At 46.5% G+C, this 14759-nt stretch overlaps 1 protein-coding gene across 2 annotated transcripts in view; it reads right to left on the bottom strand.

Moving 5' to 3' along the window:
• LOC141129357 (nectin-1-like) overlaps window positions 1-14759 on the bottom strand; it is a 240907-nt gene that overhangs the window by 57900 nt on the left and 168248 nt on the right. The window contains exon 3 of one of the 2 annotated variants that reach the window (XM_073617339.1): window positions 6375-6458. The exons of the other annotated variant lie outside the window; for it this stretch is intronic. Within the exon in view, the coding sequence (XP_073473440.1) occupies window positions 6375-6458 (84 nt within the window). The remainder of the gene's footprint in view (window positions 1-6374; window positions 6459-14759) is intronic. 2 annotated transcript variants of the gene reach the window in all.

Below are 14759 nucleotides of genomic sequence, written 5' to 3'. Positions count from 1 at the left end.
TTTGTTAAAGGACCATTTCTTTTTAGCCTGTTGCCTGTTGGCTTTAAAATTAGCCTTGTTTTGGAAGCCACGAAAAGGCCTCTTATTCTGGGGCTTATTCCTTTGGGAAGAAGGGAATCGTCTAACTTTCTCAGAGGAACGAGATAAGACTTCTTCTAAGGAAGAACCAAACAACAGTTTGCCTTCGAAAGGAATGCCACAGAGCTTATTTTTGGAGATAAGGTCCCCTTCCCAAGATTTAAACCAGATAGCTTGCCTAGCTGAATTAATGAGAGCAGAAGCCCTAGCCGCGGATTTCACTGAATCTGCTGCTGCATCAGCTAAGAAGGCGACTGATTTGGCAATGAGTGGGAGGGATTCTCTAATCTCTTCCTTGGGTGTGTCAGATGCCAGAAGATCAGACGCTGAACCCATACGTCTAGATTTCTAGCCACACAGGTAGATGCTACCGCTGGGCCTAAAGAAAAAGCTGAAGCATCCCAGGCCCTATGCAGCAATGAGTCGGACTTCCTATCCATTTGACCCTTAAGGACCCCAGAATCCTCAAAAGAAAGATCTGATCTTTTGGACACCTGCGACATAGGGGCATCTAATCTAGGACACTTAAAGAAAACCTCCTCAAAGTCAGGCTGAAAAGGAAATCTTCTTTTGTGTCCTCTGGATTGGAACAACCTTTTTTCAGGTTCTTTCAATTCAGATAGAATCGTGTCTCTAAGAGACTGATGTACCGGAAAGGTTCTAGATCTCCGTCCCTGAAGGCCCCTATACATTTTATCCTGTACAGATTGAGCATGCTGTGACATCTCAATCTGCTCTAAAGGTATAAATTGCTTTTAATAGTTCATCAATTATCCTCAACTGGAAAGAGATACTTGGATGAGCTACCTGTATCTTCCTCTGATGCAGACTTTTCATCAGATGAAGAGACTGAATTCTCACCTTCCTCCAGATCAGAGGTATTGCGTGAACTAATAGTCTCAGATACTAATAAGGGAAGGGACTTGGCAGAGGTTGAAGGATCTTGAGCTATGGGTCTAGAAGAGGGAGGGCCTAAACTAGTAACCCTGTCATTCAGTGACCGAAAAGAATCCACTACCTCCTTCATAGAAGTCATTAACTCCTTAAAGGAGGAAGACTCTGAACTAGCTCTGGGTGGGATACAATCCTCACAAAATAGCTTTTTATAACTATCAGAGAGCCTGGCTCTACAGTTCCCACATTTCTTCTTCACCGGGTTGGCCTAGAAGAGAGCGGAAACAAGGACCATGAATAAAAAGGATCCATACAAAAGAAGTCCCTTGCTGTGGCTATCCACAGACCAGGGCTTACCTTGGGGGCAGTATGGGACCCGGATGCTGCCGCTGGTTCAATACGAGCAGACGTTCCATCCTCAGACCTGTCCTCAGGCTCCATTAAGCAAGCGGAGAACGGTCGCAGAGAAGACTGCTGCTGTACCGCAAAAACTGCGCCTAGAATGGCATTTTTAGCAGGCCATTCCCCTGCAGCATGTCCTCAGTGTCTCCACACCATGCTCCTTATAAAAACTCGGCGTCTGGAAGTGCGTCATGTGACTTCCGGTTCCGGGCCACCTTGTTGCATCACCGGAAGTCCTCCTGACACCATCTTGGTACACTGGAATGAAGCAATTAGGAGGACACAGTTCCACACAGCAGCGCTGGGGAAAGGAAGGGAGTTGCCACCATTTTACAAAGGCAAGTAACCCTTAGAAATAGGAAACCCTTCTGGTACAGACCATCATCCAGGACTTGGCCACAACTAGTCCTAGATGAAACCAGAGAAGGGGGGTCCACCAACCACAGTTACCAGACCATAAGAAAAGAACAAACGTGTCGGTGCTCCTGGAGGGACTGGAAACACAAAACAACTGAGGGTCAGAGGAAAGGGAGGGGCCTTTTAAATTCTATCTGATTTGTGTTTCCTGTAGAGGGCGGAGCTGATCATCTCTCAAGTAGCTGTCCTGGAAGGTGAGGGGGGAAATGGGCCCTACCATCATGAATAATGTGCAATTTAGCAGGGAAGAGCATGGCGTAGGAGAGGCCTTCCGTGCACAATCTAGGCCTCACTGCTGAGAAGGAGATCCGCTGGCGTTGAACTTCAGCAGAAAAGTCCGGATAAACAGAAATATTACTGCCATTAAATGTAAGCGGGCCTTTTTTTCGTGCCAGGCGTAGGATGGCCACTTTATCTTGAAAATTGAGGATGCGTGCAATGATGGAACGTGGTGGGGCACCCACTGGAGGACGATGAGGAGGAGTGCGGTGCGCACGCTCTATAACATGTGAGAATGAGGGTGCGTCTTTACGAAAAATGTCCCGCAGCCATAAATAAAGAAATGTTTCAGGATGGGAACCTTCTGTGCGTTCCGGAAATCCCACAAATCTGAGATTGTTCCAGCGAGAGCGATTTTCCAAATCGTCGATTTTGGCGCGCAGTGCTGCCATCTCGCTTGTAGTATCACGTATGGTAACAGACATGGGGTGCACAGTATCTTCTAATGTACTGATCCATTCCTCAGCGTCTCCTGTGCGGTCCCTGAGGTTCTGGACATCTTGTTTCAATAAAGAATAGTCCATACGGATAGAAGCTATTTGAGTGGAGAGGGAGGCCTTGCAATCCTGGATAGCCAGCATAATAGTAGATAATGTAGGCTCAGCAGGGGGAGAATCCACAGCCTGGCTAAACTCAGCAGATTGCTGTGATTCCTGTGTCTGCAGGGGTTCTGTATGTGTGAGGAATATAGCAGGAATTGATGCACTCACCCCTGTTACAGAGTCCTGGATGGCTGAGGGGGAGGCCTGCAGCATGTCTGTGTACTCTGCATGTGTCTCGGTGCAATTTTGCCTCCGGAACCGCGCCAGTTGTACCGCCGTGTGTGAGGGCCGCGGCAGCTCGTATTTCACCATGTCTGCCAGTCTGGTGGGTGCCCACAGCCGTGGGGAACAGAATGATACCTTCCATGAGGAGTTAGGACCAAGGATAAGTGCAGGATGGTCGTTGAGAGCCGGAGCTGTGTGTCTATGCGACTGCTCTCTTCACCATCCGGCCACGCCCCCCCCCTTCTCTCTATCTTGATTACTGATGGGCAGCACTGATGAGCATGCACTGATAGGCACTGAAAGGCAGCACTGACTGGCATCACTAACGGGCACTGATTGGTGGCACTGATGGGCACTGGGGGCTTTACTGTAACCAGGACACCTGATTACCTGTCTAGGTGTCCCCTGCAAGAAGATGACGCTGATTGGCTCTCCTCGCCATACACTCTGTCAGTATGAGGCGATGAGAGCCGATTACCGGCACTTCCACATTTACATACGAACAGCTGTGATTGGACACAGCAGATCACATGGTTAAAGAGCCACATCATGGGCTCTTTACAGAGATAGGTGTCGCTCCTTGTCCTGGGAACACGGGCACACGAAAGCTGATGTTCTTGGGCGACGTCCACCCAGAACGAGAGCCGCACCGCTCCTTTGTCATTTGACGGTGGGCGGGCGGGCAAGTGGTTAAAGTGGTTCTAAAGGCAGAAGGTTTTTTTTTCCCTAAAGTGGTTGTAAACCTCAGACATGAAATATGAACAAAGCATATACCTCTATAGCAGTGGTTCTCAACCCTTCTAGTGCCGTGACCCCTTCATAAAATTTGCCAAGTTGTGGGGACCCCTAACAGTAAAATTATTTTCGTAGCGTGTGGGTTGTCAGCACCCAAAGCAAGAGCAGTAATTTGCACCCCTAAGCCACGGACATTTAGCGCTCCCCGAGTCCCTTACACCCATACAGTATTAAAACCCCTTATGGTACATTTTAGGATGTACCACTCTTTCTCTTTGTTCTCCTTTCTTTCCCTTTTATCTCTCTCTATCCTAATTTCTTGTCCCCCCCATCCCTCTCTCTAGCCGTCTTTATTGTTCTCTTATTCTTTCTTTGTTCCTCCCCCTCTTTTCCTCTCCCTTCCATGTATTCTCTATTTTTATTCCTTCTCTTACTCCTTGGTGGGGGGAGAGAATGGGATGAGTGGCAGTGCTGGGGGGAGTTCTGATCAGCCAACTTTGGTGTTCTTGATCAAGGTCATCTGCTGATCTGAGAACTGTAGTGGGGAGTTTTAATGGCAACTCTAATCACAGGTAGTGTTACTCACTGTGTCCCCGGCTTCACTGCGTCTCCAGCTCTGTGGTGCCTCGCAGCAGTGACACCTATACCAAAATCAGGAGATGGGGTCTTCTCCACCCTCTCCCACTTCACATTCCTCACCTGTCAGCTGACCTCTAGTCTCTGCCCCCCAACCTTGCCGTCAACTAAATGGGCGGCTGTGAAGAGGCTGAGTGGGCAGCCGTGGGCTCCAGGAACAGCCCAGCTGGGCGGCCACAGGCTCCAGAGGCAGCCTTGATGGGCGGCCGTGAAAAGGCTGAGAGAGCGGTGCGGGCTTCAGGAAAAGCCCAGGATTCGGTGACCCCTGGTAAATCGTCATTTCGACCCCCGGGTTGAGAACCACTGCTCTATAGTGTATACTTGTCTCAATCCAGAGCACTAAGTGTTCTTTCTGTCTGCTGCCTTGTTCCCATACTATCTGCATGTGTGACTTCGGACAAGTTTTCCTGACACCAAGAGAAAAAAGGTGACTGGAGGGATCTCCATCAGATTGACAGCCTCAGCTCTGTTCCTGTGTGCTGTGGGGTTGACATAATGCTTCCCAGCCACCTGCCAAATGCCCTCTAAAAAGCAACCATGGAAGGAGGGCAATGCAAGTGTAAATGAGTTATTAAAGTTCCCAGAAAACATCCGCTCAGGAGATTATCTGGCAGCTGTAGGGGACACAGATAAGATTTGTTAACAGAAGCAGCCACCTGTGGGTAATCAGATGCACACAATGGTGCTGTATCCTGAAAAATATATATACGAGGGGTCTTCAAAACATTTATGCACTTTTTTTTTTTAAACTCTTATTATATATTTAAAAGTGGAGAAACTTTTTGAAGACCCCTTGTACTAAACTTCACCTTTAAAATAGAACTTATATGTTGATGAGGAGGGGATGGAGGAACCAGGGAAGGCAAAATATAAACAGACCAAACGTTAGCTTTAAGTATTTTTGTCTTTGGTCTATATAGAATATTGCCAAAACAAGCTTCATTTGTCCTAAAAAAAAACAAAAAAAAAAAAAACACCACAGCATGTGCTACTCTGTTATCCTAAGTAAAGACAAAGCTATTTTTGAATCAATAAGCCCACAGGGAAAATATAAAAAAGGGAAAATATAAAAAGTTATCTGGATTGGATGAAGGTGACCTTAGTTGCGGCTAGAACCTGCATGGATGAGTTGTGAAATGTCTTTCATACCCCGTAGCTCCTCCTCTTCCCTTCAGTGATAGCTTTAAATCATTGTAACAATAAATATGAAGTTCTGATCTTATTCTGAAATGTTTCCTATTTCTTTGTTACTCTAAAATGATGTTTCTGGGGGCGTATCCAAGATGGCCACTGAAGCAGACGCACATTGAGAGAGCTGCTGTTTTTTGATCTGTCTCCCTGCAGATTGTGTGCTGTGGCTTACGGGCAACGGTGGAGGTAACTCTCGTGACCAGTATGACCATGGGGAGACACTCATCTGTTCCCCGCAGCTCTACCAGTAAGCCTTTGCCTACCAGCAGGGCGGGACCTTTACCCACCGAAGCAGTCAACATGGCGACCCAAACAGAGGATGCAAAACCCGCTCTGCTGGAACAAGCTAACATCGCTGCCCTGATGCAAGCGATCACCACATGTGAGACTAGCCTTACGGTAAAGGTTGAATTGGTGCAACTTGATATCGGTCTTAGGCGCAAGGATATGGATAAATTTCGTACTAGATTGATGGAGGCCGAACGCCACATGAGAGAGTCGGAAGATATGCTTCACGATCATGCTGCCACTCTTCACACATTGAAAACTAAGATGAAGGCCCTGGAAATGCAGGCTGAAGATGTGGAGAATCGTAATAGGAGGAACAACCTACGCATTGTGGGTCTCCCAGAGGGGTCGAAAGACTCCAACCCGACGGCCTTCACAGAACTGCTACGCACTCTCCTCCTGCGTGCTCAGGTTTTCTGACTTCTTTGTCGTCGAGAGGGCGCACGGGATGCCTGCTACCCGAGTGCCCTCGGGAGCCCCTCCACGCACCTTTAATCTATGCCTACTTAATTTTAGGGATCATGACCTGGTCCTAAGAGAGGCAAGGAAAATTCATGCACTGCACCATGAAGGTTTAAAACAGGATATTCCCAGACTATTTGGTTGACACTCAGCGACTCTGACGATCCTTCGACTACGTTAAACTTAACTTCCGCAAAAAGAAAATCAAGTACAGCATGCTCTTACCTGCTCGGCTGAGGGTGCAAGATGGGGAAATTGTCTGTTTCTTGACTTCTCCTGTGGACGCATCGCAGTGGTTGGAGCCCTCACCTAGAGGATGAAAGAAGCTGCATACTAAATCAATAAAATAGCTTTTCCCATGTTAGGGGTATATGTCTTTTCCCTTTTGTTCTGGGCTAGGTTTACTCTGGGCCTCTTCATTAGCTCCGGCTCTATCTAGAACTGTACTATCTACTCTTGGAACTGCCTTCATCTTGAAGACTCTCTGTCTTTTGATCCTGTTGACTCTCCCTTTTCCCCTAAACATTTGGAGCATGCTGGAATAATAATCAAATGAATTGCTCCCCTCTGAAGCACTCTTCTGAGGATTGCTCCTTAATCCTGTTACTAACATTCCATTTGACTGAAAAATATACCCCTCTATAGCCCAGAGTACCAATGTTGCTCTTACTACTGCCATTTGCAGTTAATGGAAACTACCAGTATAGGTTTGTAACATGTTTAAGTGCTGTGCCCCCAGAGAAATCCGGGTGAATTATAGATCTGCAGGGACCGTTACTTTTTCTTCATTACAGACGGACTAGTCTATGTGTATAGACTGGGACACTTTGGTGTTCCACTGTTCACATCCCTAATGGCAGTTGCCATGTCAGTTGCTGAGAGGGAAGCACACATGTGTTTGGGGGGTGATGCGGGGGGGGGGGGGGGGTCGGGGGAGTGGGAAAATTTGCTTTTGAGTTATTTAAAACCTATTGGTTGCTGTTTTTTGTTTTTTATTTTCTGGTTCTGAGGCACATGGTTATACCTTTTTCCACCAGGTGGTGATAGAGGTCTTATATTGCCTGGCTGTGCAAGGTTTGATCTATACTTGTGTAGCACCCACCTACTTAGGTGTGTGCTAAAGTAGGCAGTTAGGATTAATGCTAGGTAAACTTGCCAGTGTTTTACCCTGTTGGTGTAAGCTGGATGGTTAATGTGGTTGGGAGGTTTGTTAAAGTAGAGGAAGGTGTGACCACCTACACTCTGTCCTGTAAGATCTCCATCCTTTTCCCTGAGATGTTCTGAAAAGTGGGTGGACTGAAGGAGAAGAGTGGCAGGTAGTTTAGAGACCTCTCTGAACCAATCATTGTTTTGCTTGGGCAGAGGCAGGACTGCTATAAAAGGGAAGGACACATGCTTCTATATGTTCTGGATTTTGGAGAAGAAGAAGACATCATGTAGGGGTTGGTGCAGCTCAGGTGCTCTCCCCTTTGGGGGAGGGGAACGTGCCATGTGGGGAGGAGAAATGGAGGCTACATCAGGAGGAAGTTGCTACTACTACTAACAGAAACAAAGACTGGGAGAGGACCCTCTATGGCAAGCATGGACGGTTGCTCAGGAGAACAAGTGAGTGTAAACCCAGGGAAACAGTGCTTCTAAGAGACTTTAAAGGTGTTAAAGTGCGGGTCGTGGAGGAGGTGGTACAGATCTTCGGCCTTAGAGAATCAATACCTAGCAAAGAGCATTGGTGTGCGGGTCACTACAGAAGTCTGTGCAAAGGGAGTTGGGCCTTAAAGAATTAATACCTGGGGAAATCCCATCAGTCAGCCCTAAGAACTTTATTCAGAGTAATGTTCTTTGGGAACATTTGGAAGTGCTGTACGGTCAGGAAGTAGTAACAAACAGATGGAAGGAAAGCTGCATAATACAATTGGAAGACAGTGCAAGTTAGAAGTTATTTTGGCTCTACATGTTCTGGACTATGTATTCACAGGATTTGCTTCACTTAATGCTGAATCTGTAAGAGTGATTCAGAGTGCTTCTGTAATGCAGTACTGCAATAAGTGCCAGAGAAGAATAAAGTTCATTGTTTAATCGTTCTGAACTGTCTGTTGTGTCAATCTATGAAGGAAAGGGTGTAACGGAAACACACTACAGAAAAGAATGTATACATAGGAGTTTATATAGAGGAGCATATATAGAGAGCCTACGTCTAGAGTCAGGACTAATGGTATTTTATCACCATCATTCTATCTACGAAGAGGGACTAGACAGGGCTGCCCTCTGTCTCCCGGACTCTTTGCACTTGCCAAAAAAACCCTGGCTATCCTTACCAGATCCTCAGTTGTGATTGGGAGACTATCAGTGGGCCCATTGACAAAGAAGCTCTCTCTATATGCAGACGATGCCCTCTTGTACCCCCCGGACGCGTCTGATTCCCTGGTAGCAGCCTTGGAGATTATAGATCAGTTTGGGTCTTTCTCAGGTATCCGGATAAACTGGGCCAAATCGCTCCTATTTCCATTGTCCCAGTCAGTCTCCTCCCCTATGGTCCAGACCCCCTCTGACCTGGGTATCCAAGTTTCAGTATTTAGGGATTAAAGTCCAGAGGGCTCACTCACTATACCTGGTTGATGTCTATTCAATCCTCCAGAAACTCACTTCTAAGTGTCAGGCATGGAAGTCCCTGCCACTCTTGCCAGTTGAAAGGATTAATCTCTTCAAAATGACATTCCTTCCTAAGTTCCTCTATGTATTTCACAACACTCCAGTCCCAATTCCTAGTTCTTTCTTTAATAAATTAGATCAAATAGGAGTTAACTTTATCTGGGCAGGGTTCATCCCTAGAGTTGCCCAAGCTTTTTTGCAGATGCCCTTGTCTCCTGGTGGACTGGCATTTCCATGCTTTCGACAGAATTACTGGGCGGCGGTAGTGGTGACGGTGCGCTGGTGGATTACCCAATCACACATAAATCCCACTGAGGTGGCCATTCTGGGGTCGTCTTCTGCTTTAAGCAACCTGGTGTTCAGGGGCCTGAGAGCACACCCAAAAATGACAATCCTGATGCACACAACAGTTCAGATGTGGGGACAGATGTCTGCAGTGATCAGTGATGCCAATAAAATCTCTCCTCACACTCTACTCTGGGGAAACCCTAAGTTGCCGCACCTTCAATCCATCCCAGTCCCTGGCCTCTGGGCCAAATATAAGATTAAAACACTACGGCAGATTATGCTGGAGGGTAGAATACTCACTTTTGATACCTTAAAGGCCACTTTTCAGCTTCCCTGGATGTTTTTTCGATACGTTCAATTACGTCACACTGGGGGTCCCGAAGTGCAGAGAAAACTAGAATGGAGATGCAGGGATCGTGGATCCTTAAAGAACGTGATAATAATCTAAGAATGTTGGAACCTTACAAAACATAGTAACCCTATCAGAAAGTAAAAACAATGCTGGTACCCCGGAGTGGAAGTCTGAAGCCTGCCGGAATAAACAATAAAAAAAACGTGCAAAGAAATAAACAGCAGCCTCCTTCATTCAACCCGACAGCACCAAACCAGGAGAAACCAGTGGCCCAGCCTAAATCAAAGTCAGTACAACACTGGTAAACCCCCCCCAACACTAGATATAAGGTCGCAGGACGGGCCCCATAACCCCACAGAAGAGGCCATCGGTCAGCCCATGGAGAAACAAAAAGAAAAAACAGAATAGCTATAACCCAAAAATTCAACGACTCCCTTGGAATCTGCGGTGGAAGAGCACCACCCCGGTAACGGGATCAAGCTCAGCAGGCACAAAAATAAGGGGAAGGGGGTCCGTTTGTTACCAATACTGCGATAATCATCTTGCTCAATCACCAGTTGCTCACGATCACCCAACAAAAAGGCAAAAGAGGGCAAGCAAACACAGCCTGTCACCCATGGTAACCTCGGGCCCTAAGGGCCAGAAAAACATTCAAAAACAAAACAAACCAGTCCCGCAATCCCTCAAAACCAGAGCAGGGGCAGAGAGGCCTAAAAACAAGGCCTAGGTGCCCACACTGTGGCTACTGGACCAGACCATTGGCGTAGTTGAGGGAGAGCGGGACCAACCGGTCTCTGAATAGGAATACCAGGATGAGAAAAGTTAGGAGTTCAAGGGTACAGCAGGCAACAGTTAATAAAATGGCAAAACAGTGGCATATAAAGAAAATATATCAATGGGAAATTAACAAAAAGAGAGCCGTCAGGCCAGGGGTGACTTCATGGAAAGTGATTATTAGACTAGGCCAAGCATAGGAAGTGTACAGAGGAAAAAACTTGCTGAATCAGTCTTCAGACGTAGCCGGTGTAGATCTGCATGTCTCTTAACGGGGGGTCCGTGAGCGGGGGGTGGCAGGTCCGTTGTGGTCTTGGCAAGGAAAAGTTCAAGGCCACTGGGTACAGTAGAAAGTCAAACCAGTTGGGAACTTCTACTGATGGTTTATCCATGAAACTGAATAAAGCATTCAACTGGCCAGGGGAAGAGCGATAAAACTCAGCCACCTGCTTCAGCACTATGAGGTGGAAAGGATGGCCCCAGCAATAAGTCGCTTCCGCCACGCGAATGACCGCCAGTAGAGGACGGAACATCCTCATGGCCCAGGTTTGCCTGGAGATATCTGGGTAAACTCGGACAAGTCTCGAAATCAATGGCTCCTTTAGCCCAGGCTTGGCATAGGATCTCCTCCTTGATAGTGAAAAAATATACCCTACAGAGAACGTCACGAGTTGGAGTAGAGGAGCTAGGAGCTGCCTGAGACGATGATGGTGTGCGAGGGCCCTGCACCCAGTGAACACAGTCTAACTCCAGCTCAGCTGTAGGCGGTTTCCCCAAAAGCTGATTAAGAATCGCAACCACAGTGGTATGTAGGTCCTTGCCCGTGGTGGCCTCGGAAATCCCTCTAAGGTGCAGATTATTTTGTCGGTTGCAGTTTTTGCCATTGTCTAACCGCAGCTGGACATCAATGAGATGACGGCGGAGGGCTTGTTGATCAGCTTCTAGGGCCGTGAGCAGCAAAATTGCAGCAAAATAGCGGCCGCGAAATCACAGTAAAATTGCGCGACTTTGAAGTCGTATAAGTGTGAAAGGGGCCTTAGTCTGGACTGCTGTAGCATCTGCTGGCAGCTGTGTGGGCTTCCTAAGAGAAGCTGTGCCAGCGGAGCTGGTGTACAGCAGCGCCATCTTAGAAGAGGCCGCGGGAGAAGGCACCGGGTACTGGCGGAGTAAATAGTGAGTAATTTCTGTGTCTGGAGGCTCCCCAGCGGTCTGCAGCTGTCTCCGATCACCGACATGTGAGATGCAAAGCATCACGGCTCTAAATGATGTTCCCTGTCCCGGTCTGTGCAGAGCTCCTTAGTATACGCCTTTACTCCACCCCACAAATACTTTTAAAGCGTAACTCCACTTTTGTTGAAAAAAAACCCCATTTGCCTCTGGGTGATCTATGTACATTGCAAGGATTATAATAACCTTTGTTGCAGATTCCTACCTTTTGTTATTCTGAAGGGTGGGTCTAATGGGAGTGGTTTCATAATTATCTGTCAGCTGTGGCAGCTGCAGGGCACAAATGAGGAAATCTGTATGCCTGCATCCCTTTAGACGTTTTCCTATTGGGAGTATCACGCCAAAAATGACATTTTTGTTGCAGGGGATGCCTGAAATCTGACTTGTATCTTAGGCAGACTTCTGAGAAAATTGGTGAGCCAATCACACAAGCAGGAAATTATGTTTCTGGGGAGTGGTCAGTACACACTCTGTATAAAGAACAACTCCATGTAGCCATATTGCATTGCATATATATACAAATTTACAGAGGCTGCAGATTGAAAAGAAAAGGTCATTTTTAATATTCAGTTACAATATGACTTGTATCGCAATTGTGCACGCTATATTATTTTTTCTTTATTTGCTATTTTTTTCCCCCACGAAAGTGGAGTTACCCTTTATTTTTTCCGTGGGGTGGCTGGACCTCCTCTTTAAGGCTTACCTGTAGGTACAATAAATTTCTCCTAAATGTGCACCATTCAGGAGGTATTTACTTTAGCAGCGCTGGTGATGTCACCAGCGCATGCGCACTGTGCTCTCAATGGACAGCGTGCTGTCCACAGACAGAGCCATGCATGGGAGTGAGGTCAGCGAGGCTCGGCCAATCAAACGGCAGCTGCCCTCAAACCCGGAAGGAAGACTTGGTGAAAATAGAAGCCATGTCAGCGGTGACAGTGTGCCGCTGGAGGGCTTAGTTTTTGGGTAAGTCTTTCATAATGTGCTAGTATGCGATGCATACTAGCACATTATAACATTCATTTGTAGGGAGGAGAATTTTATTTATTTTTACTGCGGTTCACTACTGCGCTTTAACCTTGTCAGGCATGCCCTTACATACAGTACACTGATCAGCCAAATCATTATGACCACCCATCTGATATTGAATAGGTCCCATTTTGCCAACAAAACAGCCCTGACCCATTGAGGTATGGACACCACTAGACAAAGCATCACACTGCGTCTGCCGGCTTGTCTTTTTTCCATACTGCATCCTGGTGCCATATCTTCCCCAGGTAAGTGACACACATGTATCCTGCCATCCACATGATGTAAAAGAAAACGCGATTCGTCAGATCAGGCCTCCTTCTTCCATTGCTCTGTGGTCCAGTCCCAATGCTCAGATGTCTATAATAGCTGCTTTTCACTGTTCACACGGGTCAGCACGGGCACCCTGACCTGTGGCACAGGCACCATGCTCTGTGTGTTCTAAAACCGGATCCAGCATTCACTTTTTCAGCAGGTTAAGCTACAAAAGCTCTTCTATTGGATTGGACTACACAGGCCAGCCTTTGTGTGCAGCAATGAGCATTGGCCACCCAAGACCCTGTCACCAGTTCGCTGATTCTCCTTTCTTGGGCCACATTTGGTCACTGCTCCTACGTGTTTCGTCCACAGATCCCTCTTGATAAAGTAGCTTTCAATAAAATGCATTGGATGATGGAGCCAAAGGCTGTGAGAAACCCTGGATTGTGTACATCTGACAGCTATTGTGTGACCGGTGAAGGCTTGAGCAGCTGGCAGTGCACTCTCTCGCGAACTAGTATGAGACTTGCAATATTTGTTGTTGATGATAAGTCTGCTTTGTTAAAAAAACATTTTATGACTGAAGCAGGGGGGGGGGGGGGGGCTGGAGGAGGAAAAAGCCATGTTTTTCACATAAAAAAAAAAAATCACACACACACACGTTGCGCCCGGTGGACACAGGAACATTAAGATCTCTGGAGATGGACTTGTAACCTCGAGATTGTCCATGCTTTTCCAATTTTTTTCTCAAATCCTCAGACAATTCTTTGCTGCTCTTTCTCTCCTCTTTGTGGCACACAGAGACACACAACAGAAAGGTTGAGTCAATTTTTTGCAAATTTAACCGGTTGTCGGTGTGATTTCTATATTGTCAGCACCTGTTAATTTATACAGGTGAGTTTAATTACAAATTACAGGAGCATCACACACACTTGGAATGCAATTATTTCTTACAATTTTTAGAAGGCGTCAATCATTTTATCCAGTCCATTGTTGGAGTTTTGCATGGAATGTGTCAGATTTGGCTTTTTGTTTCTCCACTTTTTTTGGCATTCCAATACAAACAAAAAAATAAACCTGAGAATGCCTAAACATTTGTAATAGCAACAATTTTCTGGGTGAAGTTGTGCATTATCTGACAGATATGCAGGGGTGCCAATATTTTTGGCCATTACTGAATATACAGTATTTCACAAAAGTGAGTACACCCCTCACATTTTTGTAAATATTTTCTTCTATCTTTTCATGTGACAACACTGAAGAAATTACACTTTGCTACAATGTAAAGTAGTGAGTGTACAGCTTGTATAACAGTGTAAATTTGCTGTCCCCTAAAATAACTCAACACACAGCCATTAATGTCTAAACCCACTGGCAACAAAAGTGAGTACACCCCTAAGGGTATATGTCCCAATTGGGCCCAATTAGCCATTTCCCCTCCCCAGTGTCATGTGACTCGTTAGTGTTACAAGGTCTCAGGTGTGATTGGGGAGCAGGTGTGTTAATTTTGGTGTTATTGCGCTCACTCTCTCATACTGGTCACTGGAAGTTCAACATGGCACCTCATGGCAAAGAATTCTTTGAGGATCTGAAAAAAAAAGAATTGTTGCTCTACATAAAGATGGCCTAGGCTATAAGAAGTTTGCCAAGACCATACAGCGGTTTAACAGGACAGGTTCCACTCAGAACAGGCCTAGCCTTGGTCGACCAAAGAAGTTAAATGCACATGCTCAGCGTCATATCCAGAGGTTGTCTTTGGGAAATAGACGTATGAGTGCTGCCAGCATTGCTGCAGAGGTTGAAGGGGTGGGAGGTCAGCCTGTCAGTGCTCAGACCATACGCCGCACACTGCATCAAATTGGTCTGCATGGCTTTCGTCCCAGAAGGAAGCCTCTTCTAAAGATGATGTACAAGAAAGCCCGCAAACAGATTGCTGAAGACAAGCAGACTAAGGGCATGGGCAGCTTCTGTTAAGAGGAGTACAAAGACAAGTGTGTCTTGCCTACAGTCAAGCATGGTGGTGGGAGTGTCATGGTCTG

This window comes from Aquarana catesbeiana, linkage group LG02 (genome assembly GCF_042186555.1).
Source record: "Aquarana catesbeiana isolate 2022-GZ linkage group LG02, ASM4218655v1, whole genome shotgun sequence".
Taxonomy (NCBI): Eukaryota; Metazoa; Chordata; class Amphibia; order Anura; family Ranidae; genus Aquarana; species Aquarana catesbeiana.
Note: the sequence above shows the minus strand (reverse complement) of the source record. Positions and strands in the feature narration are given on the sequence as shown.